Source organism: Westerdykella ornata (assembly GCF_010094085.1).
Source record: "Westerdykella ornata strain CBS 379.55 unplaced genomic scaffold EI97scaffold_22, whole genome shotgun sequence".
NCBI classification, from domain to species: domain Eukaryota; kingdom Fungi; phylum Ascomycota; class Dothideomycetes; order Pleosporales; family Sporormiaceae; genus Westerdykella; species Westerdykella ornata.
In genome coordinates this window covers 170179-187025 of record NW_022986872.1, presented here as the reverse complement: position 1 = coordinate 187025, position 16847 = coordinate 170179, and the positions used below count along the sequence as shown (strand labels likewise).

The 16847-nt window shown below is 51.0% G+C and overlaps 6 protein-coding genes across 6 annotated transcripts; 3 read left to right on the top strand and 3 right to left on the bottom strand.

The window, feature by feature from the left end:
- Positions 1-675: 675 nt before the first annotated feature.
- EI97DRAFT_444370 (uncharacterized protein) lies at positions 676-2268 on the bottom strand (the record flags this gene model as incomplete). Its single annotated transcript, XM_033799896.1, has 1 exon — positions 676-2268. One exon carries the CDS (start codon positions 2266-2268, stop codon positions 676-678), a length of 1593 nt encoding a protein of 530 aa, XP_033651623.1.
- Positions 2269-2951: 683 nt separating this feature from the next.
- On the bottom strand, positions 2952-3620 carry EI97DRAFT_479308 (uncharacterized protein; the record flags this gene model as incomplete). Its single annotated transcript, XM_033802005.1, has 1 exon — positions 2952-3620. The coding sequence occupies one exon, from the start codon at positions 3618-3620 to the stop codon at positions 2952-2954; it is 669 nt and encodes a 222-aa protein (XP_033651622.1).
- A 2359-nt stretch (positions 3621-5979) lies between these two features.
- EI97DRAFT_435448 (uncharacterized protein) lies at positions 5980-7543 on the top strand. The gene has a single exon (XM_033798867.1). The coding sequence runs from the start codon at positions 5985-5987 to the stop codon at positions 7212-7214; it is 1230 nt and encodes a 409-aa protein (XP_033651621.1). The 5' UTR covers positions 5980-5984; the 3' UTR covers positions 7215-7543.
- A 137-nt stretch (positions 7544-7680) lies between these two features.
- Positions 7681-9445, top strand: EI97DRAFT_422974 (histone-arginine methyltransferase CARM1). Its single transcript, XM_033797101.1, has 2 exons — positions 7681-8019; positions 8069-9445. Exons 1-2 carry the CDS (start codon positions 7830-7832, stop codon positions 9400-9402), a joined length of 1524 nt encoding a protein of 507 aa, XP_033651620.1. The 5' UTR covers positions 7681-7829; the 3' UTR covers positions 9403-9445.
- A 181-nt stretch (positions 9446-9626) lies between these two features.
- EI97DRAFT_435446 (WD repeat protein-like protein) lies at positions 9627-14285 on the top strand. The gene is made up of 6 exons (XM_033798866.1): positions 9627-9815; positions 9873-10061; positions 10113-12440; positions 12491-12919; positions 12975-13701; positions 13758-14285. The coding sequence occupies exons 1-6, from the start codon at positions 9735-9737 to the stop codon at positions 14135-14137; spliced, it is 4134 nt and encodes a 1377-aa protein (XP_033651619.1). The 5' UTR covers positions 9627-9734; the 3' UTR covers positions 14138-14285.
- A 270-nt stretch (positions 14286-14555) lies between these two features.
- On the bottom strand, positions 14556-16312 carry EI97DRAFT_135419 (uncharacterized protein). The gene is made up of 2 exons (XM_033793158.1): positions 15528-16312; positions 14556-15475 (listed from the first exon to the last, which is right to left on the bottom strand). Exons 1-2 carry the CDS (start codon positions 16162-16164, stop codon positions 14919-14921), a joined length of 1194 nt encoding a protein of 397 aa, XP_033651618.1. The 5' UTR covers positions 16165-16312; the 3' UTR covers positions 14556-14918.
- Positions 16313-16847: the final 535 nt, after the last annotated feature.

The following is a 16847-nucleotide window of genomic DNA, read 5'->3' as shown; positions in this document are numbered from 1 at the left end:
CTTCTCGTAGAGACAGGGAGCAAGCTTGTCGCATCTGATAAAGAGAAGAATCCATCTTCAAGTCCTTTCGTTACATCGGCACCACCAAAACACAGTTATTGGAGCATGTACTCCAATTGTAGGCATGTTATCCTCACCAATCAGTTTACCTTATTCTCCGTCCCGGGCGCGGGGTGCGATTTCGACCTGTTCCACGCTGTCTTACGGAGTTGACTTCTGGATATGGCGTTCCTGGACGAAACCACGACGAAGGTTAGGCCTGGTCGCGTATTCACCACCAAGTATGTGAGTTGTGGCCATTGAAATCACGCCCCGATACGTTAGGGTTAGAGAAGCTAAGTGATTTGATGTATTGAAACAAAATACTCTAGAGAAACATTGAAGCTATGTCCAAGGAAGTAACGATAGGCTAGAGAGTAGAGATATATATAATATATGTTGTATCTGTCTTCCATTTTCGAAATCCTTGGGGAAGGCGCACTTGACGCTATATAATCATGAAGACTTTTCAAAGATATTCAGTGAGTACGAGAAAATCATAACAATCCAACCGCCGTCAGCACTTGAGCGCTATGTGCTATAAGCCATTCTGCACGCGACTAAGTTTCGAGCCCACATAGGGGTCTACAAGAATTGTCCCTCATGGAAGTAGTCTGCCTCTCTTGCAGTAGCTACTTATTCTGCAGGGGGCTGAGGGACCTCGGGTGTCTTATCTGTCAACGGGACAACGATCTTCTCCCCGTTTTGTTCTTCCTCAATCCTGGGTCTCTTGGCCGGCGACGGGTTTTCCTCAGTTTCTTCCTGCTGCAGCGCCGCACGCTTGTTTCTGATTGCCTGCGTACCTGCCTCATAGGCTTGTCGAAACAGGTCACCATCATCGTCATCCGCTTCAGGATTTGGGTTTGGTGGAGTTGCAGCCGTCATCAGATTCGGCTGTGAACCTTGTGTAAGGGTTTGTTTACTGTTTTGCCCGGTCGACGCTGATCCATTCACAGTTTGATTCTGAGCCCGCTGCGTTGATGGATGGCCAACGGTAGCTGCCGTCTGGCGGTGCGTTTTGTCTGGGGAGCTTCCGTACAGATCGGTTGCTTGTTTGTCCAAAGGGGATGAGGGTAGTTCCCCGACTTCGTCGTGCCGCTCCCTCCTATCAATGTCATAAGAAGTCAACCAATCGTCCGATGTCTCTGCCGCGGATATCCAGAGGCCTGTAGCTGTTCGCGCTGTCCCTTGTTCAATGTTGTGGAGATTTCGTGTTCGAAGAACAGTCTTATCCGAACTTAAAAGTTGCATTTCCTGTAACCGACGCTCGGAATGCGTCATCTCTGGGTTAGACGTTGTTTCCCCACGATTATTTTCAATTTCTTGCCTGACCTTCTCGAGGGCAGCGAAGTCAATGCGGGTGTCTAAAGCACGAGGAGAAAGTTTATCTGTGTACATCCCAGTACCAGTCCTGATACGCCGGGCCCTGGGGTTCCATAAGTGGAGTTCGCCCGGAGGAATGCTCGACGGGGAGAGTTTCCGCGACAAGTCCGCACCCTTTCTCTTCTTCTTGGACTTAGTGTCCTCTGTTTTCAGACCGTAGCCTCCAACTTCGTGCTTATCGAAGTAGTCGAGGATCTGCCGCCGCCATTCCATTGGTGGGTAATCTGCCATTCCTATGACGACGGGCACCGATCGTCTAGCTTCATGGGCTGGCTGCCTCCTATATCCGAATGGAGGTTCCGCTTCGTGTAGATTAGCGATGCGCTTCACGCGGAAATCTGGATTTTGCCAATACAGGAAATCTTCCAGCTTGACAGTAGCATGAATCCTGTCTTGATGTGCCGTTGAACCGTCCCACTGTCGCCACAATATTTTCTTCTTCTCTATGTCAAAAAGCTCTTTAATCTCCTCCTCGGTTATGAGTTCCTCGTCCACGCTGCCGTTCTCATCTTCGGCGTTATCTGCGGTGTCTGGAGCTTGATACCCAACTTGGTCCGCCTTTTTACTTTTGTGACGTGTCCTTCTCTTCATCTTGGCCTTTTCATCCTCCTCCAGCTTCCGGTCATACTTAGGACGCAATTCTTCATGTCTTTGTTCGGCATCAAATCTCTCTTCCACTCTGGGAAGTTTATTTGATTCACGTGGTCTGTTCGCCGCTTGTATGCTTTTCTCAAGACTCTTGACCAAAGACTGGAATGTGACGTTTCTGGCAGCAGTTACACTATAAGGTAGTGTATCTGTATTTCTGGCCGGAGCAGCGTTGGAACGGGGTGCATTGCCAGCCATTGTTGTCAGACCAGCAGCAATTCAAGCAGATGGAGATGTGTGTTTCTGTTCTGGCAGAAAGCAAGCGACAAAGCGACGGGACGATTGCAACCCCAGGCGCCAGATGAAAGAATGGTCATGTTCATATACTCGCAGCTGGAATGCGAGCATTATATGTGAATCCACCTTCAAAGGAAATGTGGCCGTAGGCCAGCCTCGAACAAAGACTCCCTGAGCTCACCAAATTGCCGAATCGGGACGATCTGCTAATGCGCCGGATTATGAACAAAGGGAGGATTTCTTTTAATCCAACTTGGTCTAACTAAACATATCATCGGTAATTATGCTGTTAACTGTTTAGTACGTCTGCCGCTAAGCGCAATTTCATTGTTAAAATATTTCACGGGTGGAAGTAGCAGCAGTCTTGAGATTCCCGCGGACCATTGGAGAATATTAAACATTCTTTGAAGAGTACATTTTTATAAAACATGCAGGAAGACTTCTTCCCGATCCTGCTCTTGTCATGTCAATAAACAGCACTTGAGGGAGGTCCCGCGTTCGACGGAGCATCTGAATTCGAGTAATACGCCAGTCTGGCGGGTAGGGGAATGGTCAGCCTGAACTTTGAAAAATAAAATCCTAGCGGATTTGCCACGATTGGTCACACAGTTGGATGAGATAAGTCCAAATCCGCAATCCACTCTTCATTTCTTGTGTGCCGCTCCACCATTCTGCTTCCTCATCCGCTGCTTTTTCATTCGCTTCAGAAGTTCCTGATGGGTCAACAATTCATCGGGGACTTCAGCCTCGGTCTCTTCTCCTTCTGAGTACCCGAAGTCAAAGGTTTGGCTCTTTGGTTTGACCTGGAACTCCGAATCGGGAATGAGAGCACTGCCGTCCCACTCCCATTCCTCGTCGGCCGGCATACCCGTGGTTATCGACGCTTGTCCGGCTTCTTCAGTTGACGACTGTGGTGTCGCTGACTGGGCACTCTTCTGCTTCTTGCGGGAGGGCGGTGCTGCAATGCGCCCATCCATGTCATGCCCTGAGGCCATATGCCCCTTGGAAGCGGCATAAGCGGCATCGGCTGTTAAAGATGCATTGTCGGGCAGGTCTGCCTGTTGGTTGTCTGCTGCTGGTACGCCGTCAGGTCCCAAGTTTGGTCGTTTTAGGTTGTCGTTACTGGCCTGTTCCTCGGCTTTTCGCTTCTTTCCGGCCATTGTTCGAATTGGAAGAGAGTATTGATATGGTGTATCGTCTTCAAGTTGGTTGCGTTTTTGCAAAGCTGGGGTTGTGGATGATTTTGGGCGCACTGGCAAGACAGTATTTATAGAGTCGCCGCGGTCCTGGTGAAAGTCGGAGCGTGATCCCATTGTGAATGCACTATGTAGGCAAGTACGCTCTGTAAATCTAAATAAGGTATGTTTCTGTATATAATGTGCTTGTTCCAACTATAGTTCTCGTGAATGGTTTCACAATGCTGGATGTCAAGCTATTCAAACGGTTGGGAGCTCTAAACAATAGAGCCACTGATTGAGTCTGATCGGGGCGATTGGGTGCGAACAAGTGAATCCCGGAATTGATCCAAACCCATGTTGCAATATATACTTCGAATAAGGTAGAGGGCTCTATAGACGGATAGATGTGTCTCTTACGGATTGCTCTGTTTGCTAAGAACAAGCTATTACTGTTTGTTGTCTGAGCGAGACATTCGTTGTTGAGATTGACTGCCAAAACTGAATCAAACGAGGGTTCTCAAAATCTGTCTGGCAAACAGGACAGCCACCACTGCAGTTGACTCATTATCCTAGCTTTGCAACAATGTAACCGTTAAGTCTTCTTTCTGGCTTTCTTGACTCTAGTGCACTGTCCGCGTTGCATCGCGGAAAGTCGCGTCGAGCAAGCCAAATTGAAGCGGTTCCTAGTCGGTTAAGCATCGTATGGCAACCTTGAGCATTGTACTGTACAATGCTACCCTTAGAAACGTGTTTCTGTGTTATGAGCATTAGCGGAGCCCCTTGCACAAGGCCTTTGTGTGAAGATTACTTCAATACATCAAAAACATTGTGCATTTACGCCTTTTTAACGCGCACAAGAATGTCAAGATAGCCGAGTCTTCATTGTCAAGTTGTAATTGAATGTTTCCCAGCCGCCACTAGCACACTGCTACATTCGAAACTCAGCAGCTCAAATGACCAATTGTGGATGGCTTCTGGGATAGAGCAATCCCGGACGGGTTGTCGCAACTGGTGCAGGTACTTGGGCGTCTGGTAACGCTTCAGTGACGCTTCAGCTTGGAAACAAGGCGAAGTCTGAACAAAGTCTGGGGCGTCGCATCTTAAGCCGTTTGAACCGATGGCGGGTTCACAAAGTGCTCAAAATGATGACAAGCGAGTGATAGTATCGCAGAACCAGACTGCCCGTTTTGAGGGATTGATCCCGGTCCCATAAGGTATTCAAGCAATATACAGACCCCAGGGAGAGTGGCATTGTCTCTGAGTAGAGTGAAGTGCGTGCTGGGACCGCGCCAGTTTGTGGGCATTCTAACAGGGATGGCGGAACTTGAGCACCCCTTGCACAATGAGAAGAGAGATAAAGCCTTGAGGTAAGAGTGATTTGAGGAACTGAGATATGAATCCTGCGGTAGGATGGAATATTATGAGACATCGAAAGGCTTCACAAGAAAGACTCAGTCTGAATGATGGGATGCGGGTTTGAGACAAGGTGTTTGTTGGAGAAGGAACTTCACTTTTCGGTTTTATCTTCGCCCTGAAACAATAGCTTGACGTCAATGCAGAGCACCGTCTGAGTTGAACATGTCGGCGAACTCAGTTGGCATTTCTCACGAAGGAGTGGATTATAGGAACTCAATATGCAGATCCTGGCAAGATACCCGCAAACATGAGGATCAAGACATCTTCGTTAGAGGTATGGGACCAAATCCAGACCGCCTGGGTCCTTTAATTTGAAGACAATTGTCTTGGTATAGAAATCAGTTAGATATCCAAAATAATCTGAGCATACTTTGGTAGGTTTTAAACAGATAGTTGCTCACAATGCAGCTACGTCCATTAAAGGGACGTGGGATTCGGGTGCATCAAAATATTTTGACTGAGAAACTCATGTCGAGCCCAACTGCTCAAGCGGTCTCCAATCTTAGGTCTCAGATGTGAACAGTCTTCAGTAAGAATCGACAGCTGACTATCCTGTACCACCACAGCTGAGACAGAGGGTTAGTTGATACCAGAGATACTCCATGATTGCGTCGAGCGGCTCTGGTGAGAGACACTTCCAAGTGACTGATGTGTATCAACCGCTCACTGTCTCTGGCAATTTCGGGTGCACATAAAATCTCTCCCACGACCCTTAACCCTTCTTTCAACGCCATCACCAGTCCGCAACTCAGAGAACTGACAACGGCGACACACCGCCTTACGAGCGTGGGAAACTGAGCAATCGACAGCCATCATATCGCAACCACATCTCGGCAAGGTCAGATGTGGTATATCATGGCTGGTTTGAAGCGGGTCCGCTCCGCCTCGCCCGACAACGGACAGCCCAAGGATGCGAATAAGAAACTTGCGACCCTGTCCGCTGACATCTCTGCGGACAGCGCGATCGTGCCATCACCCACAGTGACAGGCACTCCGGACAAAGATAGGAAGATCCAGTTCTCCATGGGTGACGCAAAGCGTGAGCTATACGATTTCGACACCGATATGTCGACAGATTCGGACATGGAACTCTCTGATGCACCATCCGGGACCGAATCCGAAGGCAAAGAGTCTCCTCACCTGCATACCAAGGTCCTGATCATTGCAAAGCCTACAATACATACAGCGCCATCCGGTACCGAATCCGAAGGCGAAGAGTCTCCTCATCTGAATGCCAAGGCCGTAATCATTGCGAAGCCTACGGTACATACAGCGACCTCGTCTGACTCTTTCGCCGATCTTTCTTTGGGACTCTCTGGCCATGCGGGTGGTTCCAATGAGAACGACGCTATTCCTCCCGTTCTGCTTGAAAGGGTTAAGGAGAAGGCGGCTAACAGCAACATTAACATAGACGAACTCGACCTCGAAGGCGAAGACTGGTTCCCGGAGATCCCCGTCAACCCCAACGCACCCCATAAGCTCATTCCCGTTGAGGCTCGCCGCAAGGCCGTCCGAGGCGAGAAGGACACCTCCCTTCTGACCATTCTCGTCAAGAACTCGCAGGACGGTAAGCTCCAAGAACTTCGTTATGCGAAGACGCCCTACTTCATGATTGACTGGAACTCCAAGAGGCACATTGCCGGCATCAACAGCTGGCGCGCCCAGATCTGGGGCCGTGCTGGATTCAAAGAGAAGCAAATCATCAAGTTCACCGCTGATGAAGACGACTGGTTCGACCTATACTACAACCTCGGATTGGCCAAGGGACTTCAAAGCCCAATCAAGCTCCCCGGAGTGATGGCGGTAATGGACGACTTCAACAGGTTCTTTCAAGGGAAGGTCTTGACAGACAAGAAGGGCCAAGCACTGGAGCCGCGCGAACCGCGATCCTACTCCTCGTTCGCGAGCAAGTCAACGCGCATCATCACCGCGATCAAGGATGCGAATCCCGGCGCGTTCGACGAGAGGGAACGCCAGTTCAGGCCCGTAATCACCGATGAGCTTCTTCGCTCTTACCAGGAGCGGAAGAAGAAGGTCGACGCCACGAACGAGGGAGCCGTCAAGGCCATGTTCGCTGCGCTCTTGTTCGAGCACGACAAGAATCACGTCGAGAAGACCAAAAGTAAGTCCGCGAATGGGAGTGAGGCGCGAGCCTGGCTGATAGAGATGCAGATGTCAAGGCAAATGCCGACTGCGACTCCGGATCGAATGGCGAGTTGGCTGCATTTCGGAGCACTATCGTGTCCCTCGCTAACGCTCAGCAGACTCTTAATTCTCTCTGTTGCCAAAAGCGAGAATGTCGGTTTCCAGTAGGGTCATAGGGTTGGGGGCGTTTTGTATGGGTATGGGGCTCTGAGCTGGAGGCATATCAGGGTCGGGAGCTCTGGAGGGCCGCGAGCTCAACCTCGGGGGTGCTGGACTTGTTAGAAGATTCCGCAGAAGAGCTGTCAAAGAATAACGCCGTGCTCCGTCTTCTTTTCCTTTTTTGGAAGTAGGTTGCTAGGGGGAAGGGGGCCCGTCTGATACTGGCGGACAGGGACGATGAACGTGTCGGAAAACAGCAAATGGATATTTATCTGTTTCATTTTGATATGCAATTGTAGAGTTCAGGATAAAACCTTAGGCTTTCGAGACATGATGAGTGACGCATAATGAGAGAGTGAAGGTGAAGGATTTAATTATGGGTGGACGTTTGATCAAAGTTTAGCGCGCCCCACCCAACTACCGAATCGGGATTTCATGGAAGGCGTAACCGACCCACCAGTCGCAGCCTCACCAAATTTTCCCTCTTCTCCCAATAATCCACTTAAAGAACACTTCGGGAAATTTGGGAAGTTCCGGTAGTCGCTTTGACATTCGCTATCAATTTCGCATTGTACTATTCCTTCCGTGGCCGGTCTTTCCCAACACGCGGCTCGAGATATCGATATGTCTGACAGCGAAGTTGATGGAACCAGCTCGGCTGGTAGCATCATGGAGGATGCATCCGAGCCTGACACCACCAGCTTCAAGTGCCTATTTTGCGAGACTGAATATTCCGCGGTCGCTACAATGTTTGCGCACTGTGCGGGCGATCACAAGTTCCCCATAAGAGAGACGGTGAAGGACATCGGATCGCGTATGTATTCATGGCTCTTTTTAGCGATCGAGCTAATACAGTTTCATAGGACTACAAGAGATTGGTGTCATCAAGTTGATCAACTTTCTGAGGAAACAGGCGCAGGACGGAGTGGACCCAGCATCACTCACAGTAACCGCAGATGCCCTTGCAGATGATCGGTACATGGCACCAACCCTCCCCGATGATCCTTTGCTTTGGGAACTTGGAGAAGTAATGCCTGAGTCAGAGGAGAAGGCAAGAGATTATGAAGAGTACGAGGCTGCTCTGATGAAGAATATCCCGGATGAAATCGAGAAAATTGACTCAAATAACGACCGTGATGACCGATATTTTGAATCCTACAAGGGAAACGCTATCCACCGCGAGATGATTGAAGATCGTGTTCGAACAGAGTCCTATCGCGATTTCATTCTGAACCATTCAGAACTTTTCAATGGAAAGATTGTCCTAGATGTTGGGTGCGGTACAGGCATCCTCTCGCTATTTTGTGCGCAGGCCGGGGCAAAGAAGGTTTTCGCGGTCGATAACTCGGATATTGCGCAGCGAGCAAGAGAAAACGTCAAGAACAACGGCTATGAGCACACGATACAGGTCATTCAAGGACGGGTGGAAGACTTCCAAACGCAAAGAACGATAGGGAATGCCAAAGTCGACATCATCGTCTCAGAGTGGATGGGTTATGGGCTGCTCTTCGAAGGCATGCTAGACTCTGTGCTCCGCGCGCGCGACCTCTACCTCAAGCCCGATGGGCTTATGGTCCCCAGTCACTGCACATTGAAGATTGCACCCATCTCAGACCGCGAATGGATATCTGAGAGCACCGGCGAGACATTCTGGAAGGATGTGTACGGGTTTGATTTCTCCGCCATGATACCCGGCAGCAACCTCAACCTGCGCGAGATCGGCGTTTTTGATGTCCCGCCCAAGGCCATCTGTGGGGAGGCTGCTACATTCTACGAAATTGATATTGCGAGGGTCAAGGTTGAAGAGTTGGATTTCACCGCGTCATTCGAGGTTACGCTGGCGAAATATGTCAAGGCACTGGACGCTTTTGCCATCTGGTTCGACACTTTCTTCCTCCCTCACAACCAGCCAAGAGATCTCAAGAACGCGGATGCGGCATACTGGAAGGATGAAGGAGGTGAGGGTGTGGCGTTCTCAACAGGGCCCTCGGTTACACCGACGCACTGGCACCAAGCTGTATTACTATTGGCGGATGAGGACCGGAAGACGCATCTGAAGGCTGGTAGCACGCTGAAGGGTACTGTAACGTACAAAAAGAGAAGGAGAGATGCGAGAGGGGTCGACGTTACAATCCGTTGGGAGGGGGAGGGGGTGGATGGACCTGTCTCTGGGATTGTGTCGAGAACCATGGAATAGTACAGAGTACCTGTAGTCAGATATAAAAGTTGAGATAGCGTTGAGCAACTTCTGAGATACTCTGTAGAGCTTATTGAAGCAGTGAAGCCTGTATGTACGGTTATCCGTCAGGCTAGTGGGTGGTTAAACCTCGGGCCAATCAGGAGCATCTGACCTCACTTGTGGCCCGTGCACCGGAGCTTTGGGGAACCTCGCGCGTCTCCCTTGCACCGCCAGTAGTCGGCGTATTGACCTCTCATTGACCTTCGAAGCCTCAAGCGGACTGCGCATGCTTGTGCAAGCCGTCTATATACATATAAAAAGATATGCCTTACCGATAGCCGGTTTTCCCCATGCGTGGAATTCTTCCTGGGCGGCCCCAGGCAAAGCTGCAAGCTGTCACCCAAGGCCTGTGGGAAGGCAATCAGATCATTGTATGCCCGCAAACTGGTGGAAGCATGCTACTGAAAGATCTGACTTTGTGATCGCAGGCTTACATATCTGGCAATTGCTTCGTTATCCTAGACCGCCCAAACCATGTGCTACAGACGATCTACATCCACGAGGAGACGGAGCTCGAAGCCATTATATTCCACGATGAAACCGGAAAGATAGCCACGTGTTCAACAACCCATATTTATGTCTACAAACCATACGGACACGATGAGGGTTTTGTCAAGGTGGGCCACTTATTCGGACACATGGGGAAGTGCTGACGGGCCTTCGCAAAGTGGTCGCTTCAAGGAACTATGGCCTTGCCCGACCCCGAAGACAAAATCACGACGCTCTCGTGGGGCATGCCAGATGAAGTGCTCGCGGGCAGTGCTTCACTGACCCTCTTTAACACGCATGACACAATCGAGCGCATCTGGACAAAGAAGCTTGCGAATCCTGTCAAGTTCGCACAGTTCTCGCCCGATGCGGAGATGATAGCGTCGACGGGCACCTATGACCGCCTCTTAAAAATATGGAGGCGCCAAACTTTCGGCTCCGCACCACCCAGTTTTGATTACTCGTACCTCTCCCACCCGATGGCCGTGACTGGTATCCACTGGCGTCCGCCGTTTCATAGGGAGCAAACAACGGACAATGTGCTATATACGATTTGCGCGGACAACAAGGTGAGGGTATGGGTACCGGGCGAGCATCACGGCGCCGAAGGGTTGGAGCTGTGGGCAGTGGTGGACTTACTTGAATCCATCAAGCCAAGATCCTTGCCCATACACGAGCAGTCGCAGAAACGGTACGCTTTTTTCATCGATGGAAAGCACTTCACACATGCGACGGAACGAGCTGTGCAACAGGCGACGAGCGATGAGAAAGATCAGATGGCTTTGCATCACCTCGTAGAGGTTGCGAATCGCAGTCCGGAGATATGCGTTGTGCTTGACGATCGTGGAAATATGTCGGCTTGGGGATTCGAGAACATTGGATCAAAGACTAGGAAGACATCCGATGTCTTCAACATTGCTCACGTCGAAGGACTGCGTCTTCATTTTGCAAAGAGCCCAATAGGGCTGCACGATAACATACAGTTCTACCCTTTCTGCGGCGGAAAGCCTGAATCGCCCTTAACCATACTGTCTCATCACTTCGATGGGAGGATAGAATGGCTAGAATCACGAATCGACTATCTCTTCGATCCTTCTCCGCACAGTCAACGCATACAACGTAAAACGATCTGGACAGGCCATTCACATGCTGTGAAGAAGGTTAACCGTACTCCCAGCGGACGGGCCTTGGTATCTAGAACCGTTCAGGACGAGTGCATTGTTTGGTTACAGAGGAACACGGACCAGGGTGTAACTCTCCACCGGCATAGTATGGTCACTGATACCGATCACATCCATCGGACGCTGTTGTTCCATGAGGGAGACTTTGTGGTCTTCCTCCATCATGAGCGCATATGTCTATGGGATACACGCGGGCCTCTTGCGATCGAGGTAGCCTGCTGTAAGTACACATTACAAGGAAAGCCGCTGTGTCTTCTTCTCATCCCGGAGACGGAGGCTGGCGGTAGATGCATACACGTAGCCACCATAAGCTCCTTGCTCAAGGGCATTTGCTGGGAGTTGAAGCTACCGCCCCCGCAGCGCGATCCGGCCACTGGCCGCAGGGTGTCACTCATCGCCGCTCAAACGAATGGAGCATATACCAACGGGCACCCTGAGATCGCCATGGAGGAATTTTGTACCTTCGATTTGGGCTCTGGCGTGGATCTTGCGTACGTCTTGCCTGTCGATCCGGCCGGCACTCCGCATGTCATCTCAGGATTCCTCGACACTTTTGCCCGCGATGTTGCAATCTCATATACTACAACTGGCGTCATCACAACGTGGACTGCACGCGTAGATAAGGAAAGGCGCGAAGTGGAATGGCTGCGCACCGGCGTCGTTGAAACGAGTCTGCATAACCCAGCTTTGCTGAGCGGGACCTCAATTCGAAAAGCGGCTCTAGTTGATGCCGATAAGACGACCTTGACCATCTGGAACACAAGAAGTGCGCAGCTCGAGTACGAGGAGACGTTCGAGGGTAGTGGCCTCATCCACGACGTTGATTGGTCTTCGACGCCGGATAACCAGTCAGTGCTGGCTGTCGGCTTCCCTCATCGTGTACTCATGTACGCGCAACTCCGGTACGACTACCTCAACGCTGGCCCTTCATGGGTGAGAATAAGAGAAGTAAGCATTCGAGACTCCACACCACATCCGATCGGCGACTCTGTATGGCTAGGCAGCGGAAATCTAGTGATGTGTGCGGGCAATCAACTTTACATCCAAGACGAACACGTGCAGGTGACAGAGGCCCTGTTCCCCAGTTTGCGCCTGATATCACATAAGACAGCATCTGTCGATATTTTTATGACTGTTAGCCGGCTCAACGGACCACTACCTGTGTACCACCCGCAAATGCTGTCTCAATGTGTTCTTGCGGGCAAGCTCATGTTGGCTCAGCGAATCCTGATAAACCTGTATCAGAAATTGAAATTCTTCACTCAAGGGGATGAACTCGATAGCTTTGTGGGAGTTTCGCCGGAACACTTCTTCGAAGATGCTGAGGTGAGCGTCGTCTCTATCAATTGTGTCCAGCGGCTAACCGTTCCTTGTAGCCCCAGATGACAGCCTCCCGTAAAGATCTGAAATCATCATACGTTGACTTCACGGACGAAACCGAGCCCTCAACGTTGACAGAGGAAGCGGCTGCAAGGTTGAATGAGCTTCTAACTCAGAAAGTCCTTCCGATCCTCTCCTCTCGCGAGCAGTTCCACCTGGCGGATATCGTAGAGTGCATCGGCACTGTGGAGAAACATCGACGTTCGATTGATGACAACGCCGGGCGCTTCATGCTCTTCTTCCGCCAACATGCGCTTAGAGGTTCCAATGCACCGATCCATTGGAGGGAGATCACGTGGGCTTTTCACTCTGGTAGTCAAGACATTCTGGTAGATCTTGTCAGCAGGCACTTCAGCGGGCGCATGTTGTGGCAGCATGCTAGAGAGTCTGGGCTTTTCATGTGGCTGACGGACAGCAACGCCATTGTAAGGATCCAACTTCTTGACTGCTACTTATGAAACTAAAATCTCACGTTCGCAGCGCACCCAGTTCGAAATCATAGCCCGGAACGAGTACACGAAAACAGAAGAAAAGAATCCAGTTGACTGTTCGTTATACTATCTCGCTCTTCGCAAGAAGGCTGTTCTACTAGGGTTGTGGCGTATGGCCACCTGGAGCAAGGAGCAAGCTGCCACCCAACGCCTACTAGCCAACGACTTCGTGGAGGAGCGATGGAAGACTGCTGCCCTCAAGAACGCATATGCGCTCATGGGAAGACGCAGGTTTGAGTATGCTGCCGCTTTTTTCCTTCTGGCGGATCATCTGCATGATGCAGTTAGCGTACTTCACAACCAACTGGGGGATACACAATTGGCTATTGCTGTCGCGCGCGTCTACGAGGGCGATGACGGACCCGTTCTACGGACTTTCTTGACGGAGAAGATTCTTCCGCAGGCGGCACGGGATGGCAATCGATGGCTGGCGACGTGGGCATACTGGATGCTGAATCGACGCGACAGTGCCGTGCGGGCGCTCATTACGCCTCTCAGTACGCTGTTGTCGCCTCCCGAAACTCCGAATCTCAAAAGCAAGAGCTATCTCACTGACGACCCCGCTCTTGTCGTGCTCTACAAGCAGCTGCGGGAGAAGAGTCTGCAGACGCTCAGGGGCGCGACAATGGTGCACTTACGTGAGGAGTGGGACTTTGTCATACACACTGCGAATCTCTATCAGCGCATGGGGTGCGATTTGCTTGCACTTGACCTAGGTATGCCTCACTCTCACAACATATTCGGAACAGAATTTCGTTAACTGTGATCCTAGTCAAATCATGGGACTTCCTCACCCCAAGCCGCTCACAGCTATTCGCGCACGTACGCCCCCGCTCACCGGCCGTACACCATGAACCAACTCCCACGCCGCTCCCGTCTACACAGACGTTCGCAGATCTCGGCTTTGACGCAAGAAAACTGCTCCGTAGGAGGAGCTCGCTTGTCATCGATGATATATCTACACGAGAGCGCATCAAGGAGCTAGTCGCCGCTGCGAAAGCCAGTCAGGAGGGAGCAAAGGAGGACGAGAAGAAGAAGGAGGAGAAGGAGAGGGAGAGGGAGAAAGAGAAGCACGCGGAGGTGAAGAAACCGCCTCCGACGCAGTTCCAGGAGCCAGATGCGAATAGCTTGCTGGATAGTTTTGGGTTTTAGCGGGTGAGGGTGGTTTGTGGTGAGGGAGGGTTTGTGGATTGGGGGACGGGTGCATGGCTGGGTGTTTTGGTGTCTGGGTAACCGATCTGTGTTATGGCTGTGTCTCGAGAGTAGTTGGTTTATGCATAGCCTATGTACATTGATATTAGGTCGTTGCTTCAATAAGAATGATTGTAGACCATGGCGGTATTTTGTAGTTCCACAGCGAAAGGGAATGGTGTTCCATGCCCTAGGTTATATTCCAGCTACTGCAGTTGGAGGAGTCGTCAAAGTATTGACATTTTGACTAGTACTGGGATCCTATTTTGGCGCCTGGATGGGTCGTCTATGATTGCTCCCGCGCGTGCGAAGCTCCCACTTTCGAAACCCAGTTCGAATATTCGGATCCGGGATTTATGATTTCCGAGCATGTCTTTGACACAAGGGGAGAGAGATTTCCTGCATATGAATCGTGCCGCTGAGGCAAAATTAGTATCAACGCTTCGGGCCAGTGCTCAGCTTCACACAAAATCACCACCAGTACTTATACGATAAGGCCCCTCCGACGAGCCAGTTTCAGAGCGTCGGCATTGTCGGGTTCCTCTGCCAAGACCCTGGGGATGGCGTCGTCCAACTCCCTCTCCTTCCGCTTCTTCTCCATCTCCCTCTCAGCCTGCATTGCCTTCCACGAAGCCGTGTACGTGGCCAAATCTCCCAGCTTCTTATCGACAAAAGCCCGCCTGTACGGTTCAGGAAGACAGCCACGCTTATCTAGGTCTGGGATCAACTTCCGGAGCGCTTTCTATGGGGAAGAGTAGTCGGCGTCATAGCATGACAGGATGAGCGCATGGAACCAGAACTTGCCGTCTGACATCGACTGACGCATGAGGCGTGACAGGCTGTCCTCTGTCTCTGTGTTCCTGCTCGACCCTAGTTTCTCCATCTCATTGAGGTAGAGATTGAGCAGGTGATTGTACCGATCAAACTCGTCGCCATCGCAACTAGACCAATCGGCTGGTTTCCGAATCAAAAGCCATTGCGGCGGCGACTGGGTCATCTGGGCAGGCACTATGTTTGTCCATTCCCAGTCGATCACGGCGGCGATGTTTAGATCCTGCGGATTGTCGATGAGCATGTTTCCGTAACGCATGTCATCGCATGCCAGCTTGAACGGGTCGAGATCGTAATCACGGCGGACGAACTGGGGGATGCTCGCAATGAGCTGATGTCGAAAGACAAGCTTGGCTTCGGCATCCGTGGCGTCGTCGACTGAGTTAGCTTGCTCATGCAAGTGCTGAAGATCCTGTTGGGCAACGTAATTAAAGTAGTCTGTAGCTGACGAGAGCTGGTTCTCACAAGCTTGCAGTGTACGAGTTAGTACTAGATGGGTACGGCACGAGGTTGTCATTACCCGCGATTTTCAGTCCGCTATGGGCCTCGATTTCCTGCATCTTAAGGGTCAACGGTGGAGCGTTCACCGCGATGTTCCCGTCGTTGCCGAATGATAGCGCGCCAATAGAGGAAAAGTCCAGCTGGTATAGTTGCAGGTGAAAGTCGGCGATTTGTCGATAGAGAATGCATAGTTTTTCGTCGGGGAAGTCGGATTTCAGTTTCTTCGAGTCGGGATCGGTTTCGTCTGTTAGTAGATCACGGAGGGGCATTCCTGGGATGAAGTCCATGATGATAAAGGCGCCTAGGCCCAAGGGATTGCCCTTTGAAAGATCCCAGTGGTGGATGGCCGGGACGGGCATGGTTGTGTGCGACTTGACATAGTACATGGTTGCCACTTCTCGAACCACCTTGGCGTCTCCGTCCATGACCTTTCCCGGTACGGCGAATCGCACCAGCCAAGTGATGCCGTCGTTGAAACGAACGCTGCAACTCCAGTTGAAGGAACCATGGTACGTTGTTAGGACCTCGCATGGCTGATGGTTGCGGTAGCCAGACAGCCATTGTGGCAGTGCTGTGTTTCGTTGCTCGTCGAACAACACTCCCCACTCTAGAGCCTTATCCATGTTGCACGTGTCGATGCGTTTGTCGAAATCCATGACGAGGGTTGTGTAAAAAGTGAATGAGGGTATGCTGAAGAGGAATGTGAGTGTTGGGTGGTGGTAAGCGAAGATGAATAAGCAGGGCTGTGGCTAATACGGGGTGCGCAAGTTCTCATATAGAAAGGTAGTACTGTGAAGAAGATGGTCTCGCAGGAGGAGATTGGGGCGCCACCTAAGGGGATCCCCTTCTACCCCAGGCATAGTGTTTATTGAGGTAGTTGTATAGCGGCGGCGAGGAGGGCATTGGAGAGAGAGCTCTGGCTTTGGATTAGCAGCGTAAAGGCAACCAAGTGGAAGGACTCGCTATACACTTGATCGCCTTTTGAGGCGTTGTAGCACGTCAGATTTATGACCGGAGTGGAGCCGTGGGCTTCGAACTCGCAGTCGATTAGCACCCAACATCTGGTAGGTCTCTGCACGTTCCCGAACTGTCCTACCCATCGTATATAGTCTCTCCATAGATGAAGTCTCGTTGAAGAAGGGCTTGACAGGCAAGGTGTCCAACGGCGATGGGATCGTGATTAGATCGGCAGTTGACAAGGATACGTTGTGCCATAACTAACGTGGGCGACCAGCTCGTGCACGTGACCGGCTCGTGCACGATTTTAGCGACCCCGCAGAAAAAAGCCCCCATTTTCAACAAGCTATATCTCAACCAATATGGGCGATATTGAGGCAGC